Source organism: Brienomyrus brachyistius, chromosome 1 (assembly GCF_023856365.1).
Source record: "Brienomyrus brachyistius isolate T26 chromosome 1, BBRACH_0.4, whole genome shotgun sequence".
In the NCBI taxonomy this organism is placed as follows: Eukaryota; Metazoa; Chordata; class Actinopteri; order Osteoglossiformes; family Mormyridae; genus Brienomyrus; species Brienomyrus brachyistius.
Genome location: NC_064533.1, coordinates 46,056,720 through 46,081,952, shown reverse-complemented (window position 1 = coordinate 46,081,952; position 25,233 = coordinate 46,056,720). Strand labels below are relative to the sequence as shown.

Below are 25,233 nucleotides of genomic sequence, written 5' to 3'. Positions count from 1 at the left end.
CCTTGCTTGATTTATGGATTTATTAATGATAATGTCATATTTCGTCCTCCATATTAGCAGGGCAGAAATGTGGCGAACTGACTTATTGGAAAAATGGCATCCTATAATGGCACCAATTGGAAAGTCCCTAAGCTCTTCTGTACAGCAACTCATTCTGCTGCGAATGTTCGTCGCTGGAGATTGTGTGACTGTGTGCTTAGTTATACACCTGTGTCGGAAATAGATGTGGCGTAATTAGAAGATTACTCTAATTAATAATGGTGTCCACGTACCTTTGGCTATATTGTGTACCTTTATATTTTATTCACATTTTATCAATCTTAAAATTAATGCACCCCTTCACCCCGGTCGGCTTTTTTGTAGAGTAAGCCGAAGGATGATATCTTCTGAAAATCTTCTGACTGTAACTGTTTAAATTTTGGAGGAAATAGTGGACAATTAACATCTGTAGTCTTTTTATTAGTTGTTGATAGGGTTGCTGTTCTTTGTTTTGTTAGTTTCAGTGCATATTGGGGTTATTGGTAATATAGGAATTGGTAGCTGCTCTTTTGCTTTTAAGAATTCAGTGTTTCAAAATGTTCAGTTAGAATTTTAAGATGGTAATTACTGGCTGTTTCTCCTGTTTGACTTTGGTGCTTCTTTTGCAGGGGAAAGAAGACTTTGAACAAAAAGAAGCTGAAAAGGCGACAGAAGGTCAAATCAAAAGTAAAAATTAGAACAAAGGTAACTGGCTTTCATTTTGGCAGTCCTTGTCCTTCGTTTAGGCCTGTCTTCATTTGGTGTTATCCGTTTTGTCTAGTCTGTCTGTCTTTTTTGTGAGTGTGTGTGATTTCGAAGACTTGTATGAATTTTTGTGTGTGAGTTTGACTTTTAAAAATATATTTGTCTAAGTTCTGATTAAGGAGGTAATGAATGAGGTCTGGGAGGTTTCCTTTTGTATTGCGTGATTGTGGATGATCAGAAGTCTCAGAAAGGTATGCATGCTAATTAGATAGCTTTGATCATGGCTGGTCAAAATCAGTTGTCCAAATGCACCGATGTGGAGCGCTGTTTTTAAAATGTCAGTATTGTTAAAGTAAGATCGTTACGACATTAATGAAGAGGCTTCCCTCTGATCTCAAGATCTGTTGCTAGGAGTACAGTTTAAATGAATTACAGCTGGGCAGTAGCCAGTAAACAAGGTTTTCTGGAAAAGATGTGTAAGATACTGTGGCAGTTCACTCTGTTGCCAGGTGATGTAGTGTCACCTGTTGCCCTGGCAACCATGTCCTCCATCCGGTTGTCATGCAGTCAGCAATGCAGTATAACCGTGTTGCGTGTCTGCTTATGGGTGTGTTGGGGAAAAAAATAGGTTAATTTCTAAATACCATATGATGTGGTATTAGACAATCCTTTTGGGATGTGTTCTTTTGTGTGGTTTTGTTTTCCTTCATAAAGGTCAGCTGTTCATGGAAGGAGCCAAGAGAATCTTAAAAATGAGCAACGGAATAGCATGCCCCCTCCTCCCAGCTCAAGACCTCATTAGAATAAAGTTAAGCCCCTTTCATCCCGTAACTTGTTCCGTTATATATGCAAAGGTGTTGGGTTCAGAGGTTGGCACAGTCTGTAAGGGTCACACTTGAATGATGCACCCAGATGCATTGTTATGTGGTAAGCATTAAGTGGTAAGCATTTTGGTGATCCGAGGGGTGTATTTTGCTACGTATGCAGTGAATTGTGCTTGGAATTTGCTCTTTGTGTTGTTTGAATTCCATTGAGTGATTTTGGTGCTGACCTGTGCTCTTGTGTCTCCCCTGCAATCGGAAGAATGATTTTGTTTTCTGTGTTGGAGACATGGCACATCACTAGCTGAGCACATGCCAGCGGAGTTGCATATTGACCAGGTGTCTCATGCGATTCAGTTTCTGACATAAAATGGTGAAGATCTGCAACAGAGCTTGGAAGCTCAGGCCTTATAGGAGAATTTTGATTTATGCTATGAAAATCGATCTTCAGTGCTCCCAGATGTAGTGTGAACTAATGAATGAGGGTGTCACATCTGTTGGAATGTTTTATATGCATATATGCATTTATATACAAGTTACTATATCTTATTACATTTGTCATCGCATGTTGTACAATTATGTATTGAAAACACCCAAAATATTTCCAGTATAGAAGCTAAACAAGACCATACAACCAAAACAAATAGCATAGCATGATGTTTGTCATGTCTTTATCTAGTACCTTGTAAATGGTCTGAAACATCAAAAACAAGGGCACAATAATAACATGGCATTTTTATGTTTTGCAGGTGGTTAGTGTGTGTGTGTGTGTTAGAGATGCACCAGTTGCAATTTTCTGGACCGATTCAGATTTCTGATTCTTTATTTATCTTTTTTGTAAGTGTGACCGGCTCATACGTAATTTTGCTGATTCTGATTTCCTTTCTAAGACCTATAATTGACAGCATATACAAACAAAAATCATCAAATGCAATTTCCCCCAAACTGCACCAAGTTACAGGATGTTCTCTCACTTAAACAAATCTCAAAATAAAAGTGCTCGGTGACAAAACAAATGTCTGCCACTGTATCATTTTCCAGTATGTTTAAATTCACCAGATAACACATTCACCTTATTTTTTACTTGTCTTAAAAAGAATAATAATTTTATTAATATCAGCGTCGCATGTTATGCATATACAATTCTTACATCACTAGTCAGATTAAGATCAGCCTTTTTCATTCTTTTGTACTGTACTCATTAAAGCGCAGGGGGTTAGTTTCGCTAAACCGTTTTTACTCTCATAGGAAAAATCCTTGGCTTTGTAGCAGTTGTAATGATTATTCCTTTTCAGTATGATCTAGCATATGTTTATTACTCAATTTAAAGTTTACCTCCTATGTTTTACCACGTCTTCCTAGTGGTTTCCTCATAGTTTGCTTAGGTTTTACATGTATTACAAATTGCAGTCTTTGTGTTGTCGCTCGGTGACAAATTTCTACTCTAATGACACGTTAGCGTGCTGCAGTGAGTGTGCACGCGGCTGTAAAGCTATTGCTTGCATCGCTGTGTGTATGACCTGTCGTTCATACGTATAATGGATCGGTTCGGTTTCGGACATGCATGAGACTGACCGGCATCATTCAGAGTTCATGCCTACTGTACTTGTGCACACACACATGAAGTAAAAATATACATATTTCATTATCCATATACTATTCCTCACATCTGCATTAGGAAAATGCATATGTACTTTGTTAGTTAAAATGCAAATCATGGTTTCCCTGCACTTTATACCACAACACCGCATTAACATCACACTGTAGCTTTAAAAATGTACAGCTGAATGGAACTTGTCACCATTATAGCTGGTGGTGTGTGAAAAGATTATTTAGACTCATTGCATATGAATAATGACCCTGTGTTATTGCTGATCACTTCTGAAACCACAGCAGTTTGGACTGGTGTCAAAGTAGAGCTCTGGGCTTTGTTTTTCATAGAAATGTTTTTGTGCCATTATGCGTATTATTCCATCTGGATTAGTCAGTTCACTTAGCGATATGGCAAACCTGCATCATGCCTCTCTGGGCTTTTATTGGGAGTCAGCAGAGCTGCTAGGAGCCTGTATCACAGCAGACTAAGAAACATATGAGATGTGCTCAAAAGGTTTAGTGTTACTTAACATGACCAACGAGCATAAGTTTTAAATGTGGCATGGACAGGTTCGAGTCTCAAATGGAGTCTGGGGCACAACGATCACGTTCATGGAATTATGGTTTTGAATGGTGACATTTTGATGCACACTGGAAATTTATTTTTTGCTTTGTATTGCAGGATTACCCAGGTGCACTTGGTGTCTGGTTTTTGTCATGCATCCTTGCTCTTGGGTAGTGCACATTAATAGTAGTAACATGCAGTAATGGGCTTCCATTACTGAATACTGGTGACGCCAGGAAAGCTGCAGCCGCAAAGGTCCTCTGAATAAATTTGTTCCCTGATTAGATGCTGACATCTCTGTCCGACTTGCTCTGGTTCTTCTTTTGAGCAAGAGAAATTGGGCATTGCCACCCTGCAGGTCTAAATGTGATCCAAATCGTTATAACCGCTGCTGCAGGAAGGCCTGTTGGAGAAGGTGGATTGCTGTGTGCGAACAGGCATGCCATGCGATTGGACTGCAGAGCTGTGTGCGGACAGGCGTGCCATGCGATTGGACTGCAGAGCTGTGTGCGGACAGGCGTGCCATGTGATTGGACTGCAGAGCTGTGTGCGGACAGGCGTGCCATGCGATTGGACTGCAGAGCTGTGTGCGGACAGGCGTGCCATGCGATTGGACTGCAGAGCTGTGTGCAGACAGGCGTGCCATGCGATTGGACTGCAGGGCTGTGTGCGGACAAGCATGCTGTGTGATTGGACTGCAGAGCTGTGTGTGGACAGGCGTGCCGTACGATAGGACTGCAGGGCTGTGTGCGGACAAGCGTGCCGTGCGATTGGACTGCAGGGCTGTGGTTTCCTGTCCATCTCCCCGGCCTTGTGGGATGCGCTTCCCCGCAGCGGTGTGTGCGTGCTTGCGTGCATTTGTGTGTGCAGGGGCGGGCTGCCCATCCCCTCCCTTTCGCTCCTGGCAGGGAAGCCCTGAAGCTCCAGGCCTCTTAGGTGCATTATGCAGCACGGCATCCAATAAACCTCTGACTCCTCCCTCCCTCCCTCATGTACACTGCAATGGCTTCCCCCTCCCCACATTGTGAAGAAACAGGCCTGTATTCTCACCTGCTGGGTTCAGAGCTATGTACTAATCTATTCTGAGTAATATGTGTGTGTATGAATTGAGTGTCTATGTGTGTATGTGTGTGTCTACTTAAAACAGATGATTATTGCCAAATATTAAGATTAAAAATAGTTCAATTGTAGTAGTCTGCACAGTATGAGCATATAGATTCTGTACCAGTGATTACAATTGTCTGATAACTGTTTGTTTCTGATTTTCTTATTCATAAAGATTTTGCAGTTACATTTATTACTGTGTTGCTTTGATGGGCCAGGCCTCAGTACAAAAACCATCTCTCTCTTTCTCTCTCTTTTGTTTTATGCTCATTCTTTTGTGTCATTTTGTTGCCCTGCCGTCCCTCTCCCAGGCCGATGGCGTGGACGGGATCCTCCCCATCCCAGACGTTAAGCTCCATGGCAACCCTTCGGCCTTTAACGTCTACTGCAGCGTGCGCCTCTGCGTGCTGGACTGGCAGCAGAGGGAAGCGTCTCTGGCCCTCGCTTCCCGCAGCTCCGTGCAGAGCGGCGACTCGGACAGCGAGGAAGAGGAGGAGTGCCGCGAGCCGGTGATCAAGCTACCCAAGGTCAGCAGCGATGTCCCAGAGGGGGTCGCGAGGCCTGCTTGGCCTGGGGGAATCGATAGGTCCATCTCCTCATGTTTCTGAGTGTCTGTTCACTGAGGAAGGGCTCTTTCTTTAACTGTTCGCCAGCCGTCAACAGAATAATTTATGCTGAATTTCAGCTGCATGGTTTTACAGAAAATGCAAAATTAAAATATTTCACAGATACAGACCATTTTCTAAACCGCTTTGACCCAGTAAATATTGTAATTAATTCAGACAATAAAGGGTTTTTTTTTTTATTTTTTTTTAAATATGGTTGGTAATGTAATAAAATGTAGGGTGTTATATGCATCAGTCTAGGCTGCATTGGGTATATTGAAATAAGAAGATTATTAGTATATATGGAATGAGTGAAAAGATTAGAACTGGCATTTCTGCAGCTGACCTGTATGGCAGATTTTTCTGTTAAGCTCCCCCTAGCCTGTGCGGAAACCCAGTGGTGTTGAACCCCACTGCCCCCCCTCCAGTGTTCAGAAGCAGGTCACGTCCCTTTTGCATGTGACTTGCTAAGGAGAGTGTGGCACTGTGACAGTGTATGGCCTGTGGAATGAGTGCACGCTTTCCATTGTTCGCTTCGTTATGCTAATTAGACAGGAGGTGCCCCAGCGGGTGGCATCGTGCTGTAGCCTCGTGCCTCTCGGGTTCTGGGTTCCATTCCCAGCCCGGCACCGCATGTGTGAATTTGCATGTTCTGCTCATGATTGCTTTCCTCCCACAGTCTGAAGCCAGGTACTTTAGGTAAATTGTCCTCTATATTACTTTTAGTTTGTGTGTGTGTGTGTGTGTGTGTGTGTGTGTGTGTGTGTGTGTGTGTACGCAAGCTCTGTGATCAATTTCTATATCCTGTATATTTAAGGAAACCGCTTTGAAACTTAAAGGGCAATAGGCACGATTTCCTAAGATTTCCTTTTATTTAGCAGGTAGCTATATCTGTAGTGGGGTACAAAATATTTGAAATATTGTTACACAATACAGAGGCAAGTCACATGAAGGTACTGTAACAACTTGAGATTAGGAAGTCTTTTTTTTGGTGAGTACCCGCTATAAAAAGTGTCAGTCCCAATCATTTAGTAATATAACTGCTCTAGTTTTTTTGGCCTAATTTCTACATTGTTACTTCAGTCACTAAACCAGTGCTTAGATTCAGGGATATTTGATTGCCCTCCACAAATAAAAGTAGTAAATAACCGTTGGGCTTCTATGTTCATGGAATGTCTGGATTTTGGGATTTCTCTATGACACGCAATTCTGTGATTACTACAGAGCCTCTCCTTTGAATGACATTGGTGTTAGCATGCACCTTTCAGACTGTCATAGTAATTAAATCTGCAACAAAGTGGCCATACCAAGTCCCTGCCAAAGCATCAAAGCTGGAATGCCGCTAATACTGACCAGTCTTGCAATCTGCAGTGAAGCATTGTGGGAACACGGAGGCACCATTGAATTACGTTTCACTTGTATATGTAGTTGTCTATATGTAAACCTTTAGCAGAGGTGGAGATTTCAGGTCCAGAGAGTACAAATCCAGACCACAATTTTGTTTTAACCTACCAATTGAGTATAAAGGGTCACAGACACAGAGTACTCAACTGGTTGGTTGAAACAAAATCTTAGTCTGGATTTGTACTCCCTGAACCCGAAATCTCCACCTCTGACCTTTAGGTAGAGATGATTTTATTTCTGTTTTCTGTCTAAATATTGTTTTATCAGCATAGAGATGGAGGGGTTTTAAATTTTACTTAATTGATTTTTTTATTGACAGTTGCAAAAAATAACCCTTTTCTGTTTTGTGTCTAAGATACAGCCGAACGAGACTTGCAGCTGGCTATATATATATATATATATATATATATATATATATATATATATATATATATATATATATATATATATATATATATATATATATATATATTATTCCATTAGACATTAATACAGTGGTTTGAAGCTAGGGAAACAGACCCTAGTGCCAGTAAAGGTAGACAGTGGGCAGTTGTGGTGTCCTGGTGGACTTGCTTCTTAAATCAGACCCTGTTCATTTAAATTACTGTCATAAACTGCAGTCCAAGCTTTTTAAATCAGTGCAATAATCATAATACCTGTGTTAGTTTGGCTGGTTCATAATGGACATTAAGGCTGCTGTTGATCAGTGTTTAGGTGAGTTGTTGCACCGAGCCTTTAGAAAGCCACTTCTCAGTGCTGCACATCCCGCAAACATCTAACCAAGTGATGTTCCATGAACTGCACCTCCTTTTTAGTGGATTTGCTTTCCATCAACTTGGTTCTTTCGCTCCTTCCCTTCAAGGTGAAGAGTGTGTGTACTTAATAATAAGCCTTGAGTAGATTCTAGCCGCCGATCATTGTTGTTCTCACTTGTCCTTATCAAATATGTTTTCAGTGTAAAAGGCAAGCTCTGCACATATTGTTATACAAAGTTATATAAAGACAAAAAAGTTCGTATTGCTGATGGCTTGTAGTGACTTAAAGCAGACCGTTGATTTTGATTTTCTTCCATCCATCCATTTTCCAAACCGCTTATCCTACTGGGTCGCGGGGGGTCCGGAGCCTATCTCGGAAGCAATGGGCACGACGCAGGAAACAACCCAGGATGGGGGGCCAGCCCATCGCAGGGCACACTCACACACCATTCACTCTCACATGCATTCCTACAGGCAATGTAGTAACTCCAATTAGCCTCAGCGTGTTTTTGGACTGTGGGTGGAAACCGGAGTACCCGGAGGAAACCCCACGACGACATGGGGAGAACATGCAAACTCCACACACATGTGACGTAGGCGGAGACTCGAACCCGGGTCCCAGAGGTGTGAGGCAACAGTGCTAACCACTACACCACCATGCCGCCTCGATTTTGATTTTCTTTAAGTTTGCAAATGGATTATTTTTTGATACACACCTACACAGATGGCCTAGGATACGTGGTAGTGAACTGGGTTTATGTTAGTCTTAAGTGCCATTTTAATTTGGGGAAATACTGGATTTCCTATAAATATGAAAACTCGGGTCTGGGAATCGAAACTGGCGACAGGATTTTAGATGTTTACTCCGGAATGAACGGATCTGCTTTTTTGGCTTTTTCGCTGACCAGTGATATCGGTAGCGTAGCTTCTGCAAACGCCACTGGGCAGAATCCTGGAATGCGTCGGGCTCTGCCGTAAATGGCAGGTCGGGCCGGCCTTCTCCTGCTTCAGGTGAACTCTGTTTGAAGTTCTACTCAGAAAACCTCAGCTGGCTTCAAAGCAATGGGCCAGGCACGGTGCTGAGGATTATTTATTTTTTTTGTCTCCTGTCAGATCATCGGCATCGGGCTGCGCGGCGTGTTCGAGCTCATCAAGGAGACGCGCTTCTCGCACCCTTCGCTGTGCCTGCGCAGCCTGCAGGCCCTGCTGGACATGCTGCAGGGCCAGCAGCCCGAGGCCTTCCTCTCAGAGCCCCCCGATGTCCTGGGTAAGTACCGGCATTCTGCCAGAGGCGTTCAGGGACGTTCAGGTCCAGAAAATACATATGCAGAGAACTCAACTAGTTGGTTGGAAAAAAAAATGTAAACTGGATTTGTGCTTTTTGGATATGAACTTTCCACCTCTGCATTCTGCCGGTCAGGAACATTTAATTAAAAATGCAGCTAACATACGTTATCGTATTTAAAGAATAATCACAGGAGCAAACCTGCCCTCACTTAGCGTCTTTTATCGTCATAGTAACCTGCTGTCAGTATAACCCAGTGTATCCTTCCCTGGGAGGGAGCAGAAATGTGGACTCTGTAGGTCCATGTGGACCAGATTGGGGAACTCTGATATAACTGATCACACTCGCGTTCCGCTGACACTGAACCGCGGGTGGCGCTGTCCATTTCTCGACCGCAGAGTCTCTGTTCTACCTTCTGCTGGAGACGACGGTGCGCAGCACGGCCATGAGCGACAAAACGGGCCAGGCACTGGCGGCACTGTCCTGCACCTGCCTCTTCAGCTTGGTGGTGTGTTGGGGCGACACAGGGAGGATCCTGCAGGCCGTGTCGGCCATCCTCACCAACAACGGCAGCCACGCCTGCCAGACCATTCAGGTGAGTTACCCCCTTAAAGGGCCCCATGTAGATACACCAGTATGTGGGTTTGAATGGAAAATGAGATTGAAGTATGAGCCCGCTGATGACTGAGGGAAGAATGTGGAGCACAGGAATGAGGAATGGTTTCCTTTTAAATGCCGTTCACTTCTAACCGTATGAGCTATTTTTGCAGTACGTTTTGAAATTTCTGGTTATGTGTGTTTCTGTGGGTTTAAAGCCTACGGGTTCGCAGTCAGCAGCAAAATGAAGCCGTCTAGCAGCAAAGGCAGTGATGGCCCAGGGTATGATTTGTAGCAAAGCTTTGTGAGGAGCTAGAAGGTTCTTTCTCCTTCGTGCAGGAAGTCACATACAGCTATTTTTGGATATAAATGTCACAATGGGTTTAATGTCATAATAAGGACTTTTGACATCTATGTTTACTAAAGTGAAGTTTATTTAGGGTGTTTGGTGATCTCTTTGGTCTGTGAGGGGTGCAGCGGCGAGAGCTGACTTCTCCTTGGGGTTCATGGTCTTCATTTTGGAGCCGTAGAGCTGCCCTACATCCTAAAATTGTATTTTGCCAGTCAGGTTTCAAGAAGGCACAGAAAGGGCAGAAACTCACCACGCTGTCGTTAAGCAGTCAGGGCTGGGGGTGGGAATAGGGTGAGTCACCAGTGTCTGTGGAGGTGGGGGTACGATGAGAGGAGCTCTGGAGGAGGGAGGGAGGAGCAGCAGAAGCATCGTTGGCGTTGAGTCAAGCTAATCGGGCAGCGGCGTGTCTCCAACTCCGGCTCTTGGCGGCTTGGACCCACTCCAGGAGCTCGCGGATTTATTGAACTTCCGTTTTGTTTGAGAGCTGATGAGTCGACACAAAAGCAAAACTTTGCCCTTCGTCCTAACATCAGTCGTTGAAGACGTTGGTCCATATTGCATGGAAGCACAATTGTTTCCATGAAAACAGCAGGACATAAAATTAGGGTGTTTCACGCTACCAACGGCAAGAGCGGTCTTACTAACTTGGGCTGCAATGAATCATGGGATTGGTCTTCTTTGGCAAGGATACAACCCGTGTACCTGTACCTTTGATATTTGGGGCAGGGCAAGAACAACATCCAGGGATTTTTACTGTCCTCTGTACTTCTGTTCTTAATATTGGACCTGATCCTCGGCAAGGGAAGATGGTATAAAATGGGTACGCGAGAACACAAGTATGGTGACCCACGCATATTGAGAAACACCCTTAGTTTCCTCGTCGTCTGCTGGTCAGAAAGTTATTTCATTACTGCGCTGTGGAACCTTCAGGCGTAGAAAGTCCAGGCGTAGAAGTCCAGGCGATTTATGAGTGTGAATGGTACATAAATGTTTGTGGTGGTTTATGATAGAACATAAGTAGGCGACATGCAGGCAGTCATGCTATGTCCTGCCCCGCGCCCGTCCAGGTACCCACCATCCTGGGAGCTCTGCAGCGCAGTGTTCAGGCCGTCCTGGTGGGCAAGGTGCAGATCCAGGACTGGTTCGGCAGCGGCATCAAGAGAGCAGCGCTGATGAACAAGTGGGTGTTGAGGGACGTCACGGTGGACGAGGACGAGCACTGCCTGCTCCAGACTGACGGCTCCTTCCTCTATCTGCTGTGCAAGGATGGGCTCTACAAAGTGGGCTCCGGTTACAGTGGCACTGTCCGGGTATGTCTGCGCGTTGGCCTCTATGTATCTCTGCGCGTTACCATCCACGTTGGTCTCCATAAGTACAATAAGTACCTTATGTAGTTCCTCAGCACACAGTTAGGTACCTGATACAGTCTTTGATCATTTATGTGCTGTGCCCTGGGTTTCAACTAAGCTCTCCTTTATCCGGTAATCCCACACCTTCATCACATCACACGGTTCCATGGGCATGTGTTAATCACTGTGCTCAGTTACCGGAAGTCGTGTTCACTTCTGCTAGTAGCGAAGGTTTTAGGTCAGTGTATTGGAAGTTTATTCTTTCTGTTGCGGTCAGTGTGTACGAACATTTATCTGCTGTATGGGGGATTTGAGTGTTTTTTTTTTTTCTAGATTTTGGGGAATGTTTGCAGGGAGTAATTGTGTTTTTCTGAAATGCCACAGGGTCACGTGTATAACTCGACGTCACGCATCAGGAACCGAGAGGGGAAGGGGTCCTGGCTCGGGTTCGCTCAGGTAGCCTTGTGGATTTTGTGTGTGACGTCACGATGTCATATATACTCATTTCTATGGGGGGAAATGAACTTAGGCTACATTTCCATGTCTTCCTGTAAATACACTTCATGACCAAAAGCATGTGGGCACCTTATTGATTAGCCACACCTCTTTCTGAGACAGGTTCATAGCTAAGCATACAGTCACACATCTCCCGCAAACATTAGCAGCAAAATGATCACTTTACAAAAGAGGTTAATGACTTCCGATTTGGCACAATCAGAGGACATCATCAATGTTCAAACATCTAATGGAAAGCCTTCCCAGAAGGGCAGAGGCTATTGTGGCAGCAAAGGGCGGACCAACTTCATATTAATATTCTTGGTTTTAGAATGAGACTTCGGTTAAGCTTTGATAATTTTCTTAAATTGTTATTTACTGAATGTATGCTTGAATCTATTTGCATGGTTCTTACCGTAATTATGCTCCTGTTTTAATTGTGTTAATTACCTCTGTATATGCATTAGAAATGGTGACTGTGGCACCATTGTGAGTGTAATAATGACTCTGTGGGGATGTGCGTAGGGCTGTCTGCTGTACAGAGATATGAATAGCCAAAACATGACAGCTGTAAGGATCAACCCAGAGACGCTGGAGCAGGAGGGAACGATCACCCTGGCTGGTAGGGTTCACCTTTTCTGCAGAAGGCAACCACTGCTGAGGAAGGATGCCACACTTTGTTGAATTTGACTAGTGTGCGGTGCAGCTAAATCTATTGATTCATAAAACCACTATCGGACATTTACTCAGACCCGTTGCCGTCGAGAGAATGCAGCTATAACCCTGACAGCTTTATTTCTGTCTTACTTTGTCAAGGTCTGCAAGGGGATGGACAGAACATTTTATTTACGGATGGGGAATACATCAATCAGATTGCAGCCTGCAAAGATGTGAGTAAAACTGTGTAAATATAATTTTTGGTTCTCAGCTGTCAGACTGTATTGTTGATCCTGATGATAGATAAATCCTGTATTTTCTGTTACAACTGCCATCTTAGGTTTGTAGCAGTTTTAGTTTATTAGTGTGAATGTAAAGTGGTGTGTGAAGTCCTGTATTAGTTGGGTTCTAGTTTATTGATTCAGTCATTTGCTGGTGTTCTGGAAGGTTTAGTAGATGATTAAGGACCTGTTGTATAAAGTCATAATAATCCATCCTGTACAATAAGGTGTGGACAGAATAATAGTCCTGTTGTGGCGAGGTTTAGATAACCTGTATTTCCAGAGGAGTTACAGAGTAGGATCTGGTTTTAAAATGGATGCAAGTGCTGTTGGTCCCACGTATTACCATATGTGCTTGTCCCTTTAAAAATGGTGCCGCTGGACCAAAGCATGGGGAGACTGGGAATGACATCAACAGTCTGGGATAATTCTCCATGGACCAGTGTCTGTAGCAGTTAATATGCAAGCAGGAGGAGAGATGTGAAATTCATGCATCTGCAGAGGAGTTCAATTTGCATAATCATCCCCGTGTAAACGGGAGGAGGGGTGGGTTGGGAAGAAGTCAGCGTGCGGCTTCATCCGTCCTTACCGTGGGATGCAGGGAGTCCGCTGTGAACCAGAACCACCCATAGGGGGCACTGATCAAAAAGGATGCCGAACGCTGCTCGTTTGAGTGCACCTCAGAAGGGCGTCACCAGCGCTTAATGAATACAGACATCTCACGTTCGCATAGCAGCAATCGAAGCATCACACTGTATATAACGGCACGCCTTTCTCTGCTCCAGCCCACCATTAGCACAGAGATCACAGGCTCTCCCTTTTTTGTCTAATGTCCCCAGTGTCCATTTATGTCCATAAAGACACAAGACATCTTCCAAGGCTTTTACCCATTGTTTGGCAGAACACCTCCAGCGTTGCCGGGGGACGTTCTGCTCAACGACGTGTGTCGCTGAGTCGATGTTGGGGTGTAGGGGGATGAGTGAGATGGTTTGGCTTGGTGCTGCAGGATGGTTTCGTGGTGCGGATCTACGCCACGAGTGCCGAGCCGGCCCTGCAGCAGGAGCTGCAGCTGAAGCTGGCTCGCAAGTGCCTGCACGCCTGTGGCATTTCCCTGTTCGACCTGGAGAAGGACCTTCACATCATCAGTGAGTCTGGCGCTCCACATTGTAATGCATTTAAACAAGCTTTGACTTCCGGCTTCACGTTTGAATCTTGTTGCGTAGCCCATTTTCGGTAAGTTTATCACAGATATGAAGTTTAATGTGTGAATCGCATGAGGGTTGGAGTAATTAGTAATGGGAGAAATTAATAATGTAATTAATTACATTGTCTTATCACTCAATTGTGAAAATGAATTAATGACTCGGCAAAGTATTGCTTTCATGTTTTACGTTTTAGTAAAATGTATTAATAGTACAGGTGGGTTAAAGAATCTCTTTATGGCTCAGAACTGATTTTACGCTAATTGATTTAATTAAATTGAGTCAAAAGCGACCCACACAGACTCATATAAACATAGACAGTGGTCGCTATTGAACTGAAGTAGCAGTTGAATAAGAACATTTTGACCTCTTAATAAAATGTCCGTGGGTTAGTGAGTCTCAGTACCTGATATAATGTCTCTATCACTGAGATCCAGCAGAGGTCTCAGATTTGGTGAGCAATTAGGTTTTGCTGTGGGGTTATATATAGATTTGGGAGCTGTGTTTCCCCTGCTGTTGTGAAATGTGGGGTGACCTGTCTGGCCGTCTCTCTCTCTCTGTGTCCGGCTGGCCCGCTGTCTCCCAAGGCACCGGGTTTGATGAAGAAGCTGCCCTGCTTGGAGCTGGCAGGGAGTTTGCGCTGATGAAGACGGCATCAGGGAAGGTAGGTCTCATTCATCCTCCATCTCGCTGCAGTACGGATGGGCCCACATGGTGCGTGGATGATGCTGCTCAGAACACTGCTGCTATATGACCAAGTCTGTGCCATAAAATGGCCGTATGGATTCGGTTACGTGCCTGGCACTGAATGCCAATAGGAGTTTCTGGAGTGAATCCAAAGCACAGGCTTTTAAAATACATTCCACTTCCCACACTGAGCCTATTAGGGCTCCATTAAATATTGCTCTGCATTTTGTGAGCGGCAAGATTTAAAAATAGCCTACGTTAATTTAACCTCCGTATTTTGAAAACGGCCCCGAACGCTATAGAAGTAGAATCTCGTTTTCGTGATTGTCATCGGTAACTATGGCCCGTGTTTCCATTTTGCCAACGCATTTTCCTGTGAAATGCAATACCGCTTCAATTCAGACCGTAAAGAGGGAGATGACTAAGAGGCGTGATGGTGTGCCCCTTCTCTGCGGGTCGCCCGTTTGCGGTAATGCTGGGCGTCGAGCCCCCAGTCGTCACTGCATGTGGGGAATTGTAGACAGACAGCCATGAAGCCATCGCCAGTCCTGAGCTGGCTGCTGTCTGCATCACTGGCTGCTGTAGCTAATTACCCGCTTAAATCGGCGGAAGTAATTTGGTTATATCCCCAGTGCCCACTGTGTAGCATGCCACCACTGTATTAGTAATGGAAAAGCAAAGAAAATCATAGGTGCCGCATCCCGCACCCCCCACTTTATTTGTAGCATCTTTGCTGAGTTATTATAAAGGTGCTTTGGAGATGCCCGTCAGAGATGGATTTGTATGATCAGAGTGCAGGTGCGTTTGCTGAGCATAGTGTGTCTGACAGACGACACTTGGGCTGCTGTTAAAAAACAAAAAAAAACAGTCGGAGTTAAATGGGTGCACTGGGATTTGGTGTTATTGACCAGGGATAATTATACCGCTTATCAAGGGATAATTTACTTGTCATTGCTGACCTGGTAGTATAAATATTTATATATTCATATAAGGTATTAAGGCATCTTGCAGGTCACCTATATTTCGGATAAGTTTGAATTCCAAAAAGAAGTTTGCCAGACAGTAATAAATGCTGATTGTATTTTTTTTTATCCAGTCCAGATGCTCCTCGCTTTACTATAGCTGGACTTCCGACATTTTGACTTGACAGTGGTGCGATAGGGATACCGCACATACCATAGTAATTTTGAGTTTTGATGTGTTTCCGGCCTAGCACTCTGCCATGCGGTTTTTTTCACTGATCGCAAGCGAGTCTTCCTATGAAATGCGATACCTCTTCAATTCAGACCGTAAGGAGGGAGATGACTAAGAGGCGTCAGGGTGTGCCCCTTCTCCGCGGGTCGCCCCTTTTTGGTGTCTAACACCAAGTGTTGATGGCACCATCCACACAACCATACCTTCAGTCTCTATAGTGATTGCAAGCGTAAACATTTCATACATGAAGAACATATCGTGGGTGGCACGGTGGTGCAGTGGTTATCGCTGCTGCCTCACAGCAAGAAGGTCTTGGGTTCGGTCCAGGGTCCTTTCTGTGCGGAGTTCGCACACTCTCCCCCTGTTCACGTGGGTTTCTGCCGGGGGCTCCGGTTTCCTCCCACGGTCCAAAAGCGTGCAGGGGCGGGTTGATTGGCGAGTCTAAATTGGCCCTGTAATTGTGTGTGTGTGTGCGTGTGCGTGTGCCCTGTGGTGTGTTGGCACCTGCCCATGGTTGGTTCCCCTTGTTCCCGGGATAGGCTCCGGTCCCCCCCCCCCCCCCCGCGACCCCATTTGAGATTAAGCAGTTATGGTGATGGTTGGATGGATGAACGACATATCGTAAATAGTCTTTTTTTTTTCTTTTCTTTTCTGTGTTCTTTATATTCATTTATTTAGTTTTTGCATTTCTGATATTTACTTACTGTAAATGTTTATTGTTTATTTACTGATTCAGTAGTTATCTATATACTTTTTATTTATCATTCATATTCGACATTTTCCACTTACGTTGGGTTATTCGGAACATGACCCCATCGTAAGCGGAGGAGTATCTGTACTTCATGAACCTCCCTGGTCTGCAGTATTTTGTTTCAGATGAATGTCGCCCTGCGTCTCCATCACACTGCAGTAGCTGCAGGATGATGAAGCGCTGGTACCGCCGGCTCTGTCTGCGGTACAGTGCCTCAATGCGGTATCTTCCGTCTCTCAATCCTTTGTCAGATCTACTACACTGGGAAGTATCAGAGCCTGGGCATCAAGCAGGGAGGCCCGTCAGCGGGCAAATGGGTGGAGCTGCCCATCACCAAGTCGCCCAAGATAGTGCAGTTCTCTGTGGGCCACGACGGCTCCCACGCCCTACTGGTGGCCGAGGACGGCAGCGTCTTCTTCACTGGCTGCGCCAGCAAGGGTGAAGATGGGGAGTCAAGTACGCATGCTAATGCTACCTATCTCAGTGCTTTTCTGAATCTCAATGGTCTCCTGCATCTGACAGTAGTATTCTTTAGTGATATTCAAGTTTATGTTTCGGGGTCAGAAAACGAAGTAATCAGTTAAATGTATTTGATTAAAGCATAGGCTGTTTTAGACCATAATTGGCAGGGGGCGGGGGGCTTTAGTCCTCCTATTTTTTTTTTGTCTCAGCCCCCTGAAAAATAATCTTTCTAAACTCATTCTGTGATTCGTCCCACATTTTTATGTATATTTCGTAGTTAATCATAAACTTAATTATTGTGACCCCCTCCTTTTACCAAATTTAATCATTCGGGGGGGGGGGGGGGTCCTTGTATCTCTTCAGGGAGCTGAGCCCCCCTGAGGGTCAAATCCTAGAATAAGCCCTGGATTATAGCATTTGATGAATTTTAAGTGAAAAATATTCTTGTATTAATATATAATTAACATATAGTAGACGTTATTGCTATTAATACATAAACTTGCACATATAATGAAATCAGAATTACGGCTAAGTGTTATGTAAGGCCCTCTCGATTTCTCTGCTCTGTTCCGGACGCACGTTCGGCGTTCCACATCTTTGTTCCACGTGTTTTGCAGCAAAAAGCCGGAGACAGCCAAAGCCATACAAGCCCAAGAAGATGATCAAGCTGGAGTCCAAGGTGGCCGTGTGCACGGCCTGCAACAACGGCAGCAGCAGCATTGTGACCAAAGACGGGGAGCTCTACATGTTCGGAAAGGACGCCGTGTACAGCGACAGCGCCTGTGAGTCGCATCGCCACTTCACCCGCAAGACTCGGCCAGTTCCAGGATGCCCAAGTTTGCTGCAGATTCTTTAGCACATTTAACAAGCAGGACAGAATGTTTCACCACTGACATTTACTAAGAAATGTTTTTTTATTTTATTCTTTTAGCACTTAAAAATTCACGTCTGTCAGTGTGCTCTAGCGCCCTTCGTTCGCTTAAATAAGCGCTGCATAACCAGGCTGTATAAAGGCTTTGATAAATGGAGCTGTCTGTATTTGAGTGCATGGATTTTATTTATTTATTTAGCTTGGCTGAAACGGGTTTTAGCAGCTCTGTATTGAACTTCTCGTATCTGCTGTAATTCATTTACTCTGAAGAGACACTCAGTGGTGAACATGGTGGGGATGTACTATATGTGTTGGGGGGAAAAGAACATCACATTAACTGTGGTTACACCTCTAAAAATAGATGCTAAGGCTCAGAAAGAATAACAGTAACCTATTGCTTTCTGGATGTTCTGGGTATGGAGGATGGAACGTGATTGGCGCCCCAAATGGACTGGGAGCCCCCGATAGCATAGGAAGGACATGACACATGCCCTGATAATACTGAATGCAGTTCTGTAAATCTGCTAAAAGTGCAGAATCTGATGAGGTTAAATTGTTTTAGCCTTCAGTTGCGGAATTGGACTGCAAAGCTTACATTACCTGTGTTCGGCCATAGAGCTTTTCCATGGCGATTCCCTCGTGCCGTGCCGAATGCCGTGGCGTGACATGTCTTCTCCCTTTCCATCTCCTTCAGGCCAAGTCACAGACCTGAAAGGGCACTTTGTAACTCAGGTAGCCATGGGAAAGGCCCATACCTGCGTGCTGACTAAGAACGGGGAGCTGTGGACGTTTGGGGTGAACAACAAGGGCCAGTGTGGTCGGGACACGGGGGCCATGAGTCAGGCTGGCAAAGGTAAGACTTTGTTTTAACAGTAGCGGCCTCAACCCTGAAGCCGGTCCCAGCCAAAATACCTGCTCGTAAATGGGTCACCTGCACTACTGCCTTTCAAAGCCCTGACTGAGGTTCTGCATTATGCTTTATGATAAAAAAATAGTCCATTCAAACCCAGTTAATTCTCTAAAAGGACGCATTGATATTCACAGAAGATGTGGCGTGTACCTGAAATCCTGTTGTGCAGGGTAAAGAAGAATCGGTACATGTGCACAAGTGTAATCGGGATTGGAAACAGTGGGGTATCAATTTAACCAATCAGAGGAGTAATAACCCAAGTTTGGATGCCTCCCTTATATAGAAGGGAACCGTATCAGATTCTTGGAACCCATGCTGGATACTATAATACACTGCACATTGACCTAAAGACACATCAGGAAGCTATTTTTGCTCATTAGCCCGAGAGGGCAGTTATAAAACCATGGCAAAGCATTTTATAATTCATCAGTTCATTGTACAGCTAATGTATGGAAATGGAGAACATTTAAGAAGCACATCCTCCTCTTCTGCAGCTGATGACTGTGTTTCTAGCTCAGCTCAGTTGTGTTCATGGGAAGTTAGCATTGGAGCAAAGAGCAGATTAAGAGAAGTATGATTTGTATGTTGTAATGGCTGAATGCGAAAACTCACCAGTATTAATTCAGTATGCACTTTTTTGTATGCCTGGTATTTAGGTTTTTCCCCTTCAAGTACAGAAATATCAGATTTTTTTATGGTGTCCTATTAGGCATGAAGGATACAGGGTTCACATACTTTCAAGCAACACTGTACAATGTCAACTGTTTCCAATTGGCTGACAAGTTGTGGCTGTTGTGGACTAGCTTACCGTAAATGCCGTAATAATCATCTCTAAAAATAGATGCGGTATTGTATTTGTTTGCATCTCTGTGTCGGCCCAAACACCTCTACACACGTGTCTCTGTTCCCTTTGCGGCGTGCCCCTTATCTCCTCGCCCTCACTGTCCTGCAGCGGCTTTTGGCGTGGAGAACATGGCCACCGCCATGGACGAGGACTTGGAGGAGGAGCTGGACGAGCGAGAGGGGAAATCGCTGATGTGCCAGCCGGGCGCTCACAGGTGGAAGCTGGACCAGTGCATGGTGTGCACGGTGTGCGGAGAGTGCACGGGCTATGGCGCGAGCTGCGTGAGCAGTGGGCGGCCGGACCGCGTGCCCGGGGGGTGAGTCAACACCCAGTACTGTGCTAAGGCTCTTTGTACACTTACTGCTAGGATAGGGGTGCATTATTCAGGTGCAGGAAGTAAAAATCTGGTCCAAGATTCATTCGGTTCAGTATTCGGTAACTGTGACTCTTTATACTCAACCATTCGGTTCAGTATTCAGTAACTGTGACTCTTTATACTCAACCATTCGGTTCAGTATTCGGTAACTGTGACTCTTTATAGTCAACTGTTTGGTTGAAACAAAATCTCGCTTTGCAGTTTTACTTTCTGGACCTGATCTATCCACCTCTAAGTGTATTTGCTTAGAAAAAAAGAAAACTGTTTAATATTGGAACGGATGCAGATGAACAGCAACACAATGAAAGCTAAAAAGAATTTCTTCCGTGTCCCAAAAAGTTAATGATATTTTGCTGGATGGCTAGAAGAACACTGCTTTGGTTGCCAAACCTCTCCTCAGGGGCACCACAGCCATTCCATTTATTCATTAGAATTCACCACTAACGTCACTCAGTTAATTAATTAACTTAGTTAACTCAGTGTGGAATTGATTAGCCAAACATGGTATGCTAGAGATCAAAAATACATTGGTGTATTGGACAGTTGCTGCAAATGCTGGAGACTGGAGCCCAGTATTGTATGCATGCTTCAGTGGCCAAAGTCAGTTGTGCACTGGTCAGGGTTACCTGCTCTGTAAGTAATCTTTACTCAGCAGATGGTCACGTGTGTTGGTGTCATACACCCGGCCGTGTCTCCCATACATCATCAGACAGCTCTCTGTTACTCAGCTCAACACAATCCTGCTGCAGCGGAATCGCAGTGCGCCTGGATCTGTGCTTGTGTGGCGTTACATGATTTGCATTTTAGCAGTGTAGAGAATATCGCAGTGTCATCAGAGATTTTTCCATCTAAGGTTGAATGAGCAGACATGTACTTATTTAAAAGGCACTTCTAGTTTTTGTTTCCTACAGCAGTGATTTCTCAACCCAGTCCTCGGGGGCCCACAGACGGTCCACAGTTTTGCTCCCTCCCAGCTCCTTACCAGACAGTCCATATTTTTGCTCCCAGGAGCAAAAACATGGATTGTCTGTGGGCCCCCGAAGACTGGATTGAGAAACATTGTCCAACACTATGTAGTAAAGACAGGAGTGTTCTTTATTGGTATATCTTTGGTATATAATTGGAATTTATTACAAAACAAACAATATTCTGTAGACATATGATCAAGAGTATGCATTTAAAGTGCTGCAGTTGGTACTCCATGCAGAGAATGATGGATGCCAATTCTGCGCATTTCCCGGTGATAAACATCGCTACAGGACATTTCGTTATGGGGTGGAGCCTGCGTCACATGTACACCCCCCCTGTAACACATGCACCTTCTTGCCCTTCTGCAGAATCTGTGGCTGCGGCTCGGGGGAGTCCGGCTGCGCCGCCTGCGGCTGCTGCAAGGCCTGCGCTCGTGAGCTGGATGGCCAGGAGGCAAGACAGCGCGGCATCTTCGATGCGGTGAAGGAAATGATCCCCCTGGACCTGCTGTTGGGTACGGAGCCAGTCCGGTCCGACTCGGCCCAGCCGGCGATGAATCTTAATGCTGGCCGCGAGCCAGTTATCCTAAATGACAGATTGTATGGTTATGCAATTTATTACGCCGTAATACATTTTTCAGATTAAGTACCTCAGGTAGACCGGATGTATCCGATACAACATCTTAGTACTTCCGAGTTCTGCATCGTTGTCTTTTGAGGCTGCGGTGTGATGTTACATGCTTTGTGCCAGAAAAAATGTACATGAGTTAGCTGTGCATTATTAATAATTGATAATGATGTACACGTGTTAGCTGTGATGCTGCAGCTCTTTGCAACGCGAGAACCTTCCGGATCCATGCACAGCTCTCCCACAATTCCCTGCCACGTTTGTCTTTAAGCCAAGCCGTCATTCATCTCACTCACCTTTTGTTTGTTTGCTTTTCCTCTTTTATTTCCCCTTGTCCTCCTCCCCCCACCCCATTTATTCACCATTAAAAAAAAAAAAAATCCTTCTGGGCCTTTTTGTTTTAGCTGTTCCTGTCCCTCCTCCCCCTGCAGGCGTGAACATCGAGGAGCACATCCAGGTGCGACAGGAGGAGAAGCGGCAGAGGGTGAACCGCAGGCAGCGGTTGGAGGAAGGCCGAGGTAAAGCTGGCGTCACGGACCTACGGGGGGGGGGAGGGGGCGGCCGGAGTGCCAAGCCCGCATGGGCAAAACTGTATCGAGATTACGGACACTCAGCGTGCTCCATCGCAGGACGTCAGTCTGTCAGGTCACATGATTTAAGATCAAATCAAACGATTAGTTGCCAGAAGAATAAATACTGCCAAAGGTCTCGGTTTGCACTTTTTACGTACACTATTAGACATAATACATTCTAAATAATTTATGACCTTTACCGCCTTCCTTCCGTTAAATTGGAAGTTTTTGTTTAGACACTGATGAGAATTATTTATGCTTTTATGTAGACAGCCGATATAAATCTAACTACAAGCCAAGTCCTGTCTACAGCTTCCATCCATAAGGTTGAGAAAGTGTTAATATTATAAAATGCTGCGTCTGCTCCTAAAGAGGCGAGCAGAGGGGCTCGTTAATTTTATTTCTTCCTGTTCTATCCGCATGCTGATAAGGTGTGTTTCCCTTTGTGACCAGTAGGCCATCTCTAGCTTATTTTCAGTATTTATCATTTGTTTCCTGTGTTTCTGCCATCTATGATTTGACTTTTCTTGATTTGATGTTGTTGTTGTCTCCTTGATCATTTGCCCTCCCTGTCAGTGAGCTTTCCCCATTGCATGTGAAGGTCTCTCTCTCCCCCCCCAGGCCCCCTTGTATTCCCTGGCCCCATGTTTTTGCACCAGCGAGAGCAGGCGCTAGCCAGGCTAAGACCCCTTCAGGCCCACCTAAAGCATAAGAGGGACAAACACACAGGTACTGCGGCCTTCACTAGGGGGCGCTGCGGGCCTCCCGGCACCCGCCTGTCCCAGCATCTCAGAGGTTAAATAAAACGAATCCCCTCTCCCCCGCTGTTAAAGGGATGGCACTTAAAGAGTGTTGTCCCTTTCGCAGAAAGAAGGTAATACCCAAATTGTCATCTTTGTTGTGGTCTTTTCATGTTTTTAGCAGAAGCTTATAGTATATTAGCGAATGTCGGTGTGGAAGGATCTGTTCATTCTGCACGTTACCGACGAGTGACTTCACTTTGCCATTTGTCTGGTTCATCCTTGTACACACTGCCACACATTCGCATTGCATGGCATTACATAATGTATGTTAAGTAGAGTATCACTGGCCTATTTTATTAGCCTATTTGAAGAGTTTATCCACTCTGTAAATTGAATTTGATATATGGATGGTTCTAGTAGGGGAGTAAAATTATATATATATATTTTTTTTTATGGTTCATTTTCAGCATGTCTCTACATGGAATTAGAAGCTTGACTATCCTTTAATGTAACGTGCACCAACACCCCCCCTCCATAATGTTCGCCATTAGGGTCGTGTCTTAATTGTCTGCTCAGAAATGGTCTGCATCGGCTTTCCGCAAAGGATGCACAAAATCTGACAGCAAAATGGATTGTGGAGGCCGTCTCTGCAGCAGTAGCAGTGTGCTTTACCCGTTAATTGTTCGCGGAGAGAATTTGCCCATAAACATTTTTGTAGCTCTAGGAAGAGGAGTGTCACCTGTTCATTTTTCATGGGGGCTAATGGTTTTTTTTCCCCTCCACTTGGTCTGTTATTGCCTTCATTTTTTAGGGTGGAGTTCCTGCTTCCCCCCCCCTCCCTCCCCCCCCCAGATGGCAGGCCTGCTTTTTTCTAGACCACAATTCCCTTCCAGGGATCCGAAAAGCTCCCTTCACTGCTACTGAATTCTCTGTCTTTGTGTTGGCTTCTGGCCAGCACCGTTTGGACCTCAAGCCGACCCCTGTGGGTCCTTTTTTAATAGATGGCAGCGGTGACCGTGTGGACAAAGATGCGAGCAAGATCACCACCTACCCCCCCGGCGCGGTGCGCTTCGACTGCGACCTGCGGGCGGTGCAGGTCAGCTGTGGTTTCCACCACTCCGGTGAGGCCCTCTCTCTCTCTGCCTCCACTCGGCCACTTCACCTTCTCCACCTGCTGCCCTCACATCTGCTCTTCCAGTTAGATTCTCTGCACGCTGATTACTTAGATTTTTTTTTTTAATGAGCAGTAGAGTGGAAAATAAACAGAGCACATGCAGTGTCACTTCCTGTGTGGTTTTTCTGAATGTGGCCTGTCCTTGTGTTGCAGTGGTATTAATGGAGAACGGGGATGTCTACACCTTCGGCTACGGACAGCACGGCCAGCTTGGTCATGGAGATGTCAACTCCAGGTTAAATACTGTTCTGAGTCCGCGTCTGCAAAACCCGTGTTGTTGGTTTGTAGCTAATAGATCTTCACGATGTTCTGTACAGGGGCACTCCTACATTGGTGCAGGGTCTACCCGGGCCTACTGTCCAGGTGACAGCAGGCAGTAACCACACAGCAGTCCTCTTGATGGACGGCCAGGTCTACACCTTCGGGAGTTTTTCGGTATGGAAATTTCTTTGTGTCCTCATTGATTTCCTTGGCCTGTTTTGGATTCCATGGTCCTCAAACCTGTTCTTTTGTTGTTGTGTATTGTGTCAAAATGGTCTTTTTGTTTGGAAGATGGCCTTCAATAGGAGCAGTGCTCCTGCTACACTAGACGCTGGGAGGGACCAAAAATATGGACCCCTGGGGATTGGGCTGAAAAACACTGATCTAGACCTGTTTTCAGGGAATCAGAAGCTAATTTATGAAACCATTTCCAGAAAGGGCAGCTGGGCCGGCCGATTCTGGACATGCCATACTGGAATGCCAAGCCCTCCCCAATGCCTAACATTGGAGCCAAATATGGGCGCAAGGCCACATGGATTGGAGCTAGTGGGGACCAGACCTTCCTCAGGATCGACGAGGCTCTGATCAACTCCCACGTCCTGGCTACGTCGGAGATCTTCGCCAGTCGCCACATTATCGGTGAGGTCTCCGGCTGCCTTCTGCACTGCCTTGGCGTCTATAGCCATGCGGGATGCAGGAGAGGTTTGTGGGCTGGTGTGACGCCCGTGTCTGCTTACTTCCAGGCCTGGTGCCCACCTCTGTCTTTGAGCCCCCACCCTTTAAATGCCTGCTCATCAATAAGACGGATGGCAGCTGTAGGACTTTCAGTGACTCGGAGCAGGAAGACCTGCAGGGCTTTGGGCTCTGCCTCGACCCGGTCTATGATGTCATCTGGAGGTGAGCCTTTGTGCACTGGGACCTAGACTGTCACCTTGGAGATGGATATGGTTTTACATAGCAACTCTAACTAAATGGGGTCCTGAGGTTCAGTTTGGTCCAAACTC

The 25,233-nt window shown here is 45.3% G+C and overlaps 1 protein-coding gene across 11 annotated transcripts in view; it reads left to right on the top strand.

Moving 5' to 3' along the window:
• The window catches only part of mycbp2 (MYC binding protein 2), a 75,494-nt gene that overhangs the window by 7,246 nt on the left and 43,015 nt on the right, over positions 1–25,233 (top strand). For 10 of the 11 annotated variants that reach the window (XM_049022824.1, XM_049022896.1, XM_049022880.1 and 7 more), the window contains exons 2-23: positions 648–723; positions 5,118–5,333; positions 8,684–8,837; positions 9,254–9,450; positions 10,872–11,114; positions 11,538–11,609; positions 12,174–12,270; positions 12,465–12,538; positions 13,593–13,731; positions 14,376–14,452; positions 16,672–16,876; positions 17,500–17,664; positions 18,448–18,606; positions 19,616–19,823; positions 21,221–21,366; positions 21,911–21,997; positions 22,673–22,780; positions 23,796–23,915; positions 24,122–24,203; positions 24,286–24,403; positions 24,664–24,868; positions 24,973–25,126. In XM_049022824.1, coding sequence (XP_048878781.1) covers positions 648–723; positions 5,118–5,333; positions 8,684–8,837; positions 9,254–9,450; positions 10,872–11,114; positions 11,538–11,609; positions 12,174–12,270; positions 12,465–12,538; positions 13,593–13,731; positions 14,376–14,452; positions 16,672–16,876; positions 17,500–17,664; positions 18,448–18,606; positions 19,616–19,823; positions 21,221–21,366; positions 21,911–21,997; positions 22,673–22,780; positions 23,796–23,915; positions 24,122–24,203; positions 24,286–24,403; positions 24,664–24,868; positions 24,973–25,126 — 3,102 coding nt within the window. The remainder of the gene's footprint in view (positions 1–647; positions 724–5,117; positions 5,334–8,683; positions 8,838–9,253; positions 9,451–10,871; positions 11,115–11,537; positions 11,610–12,173; positions 12,271–12,464; positions 12,539–13,592; positions 13,732–14,375; positions 14,453–16,671; positions 16,877–17,499; positions 17,665–18,447; positions 18,607–19,615; positions 19,824–21,220; positions 21,367–21,910; positions 21,998–22,672; positions 22,781–23,795; positions 23,916–24,121; positions 24,204–24,285; positions 24,404–24,663; positions 24,869–24,972; positions 25,127–25,233) is intronic. The other variant, XM_049022841.1, reaches the window with a different exon arrangement.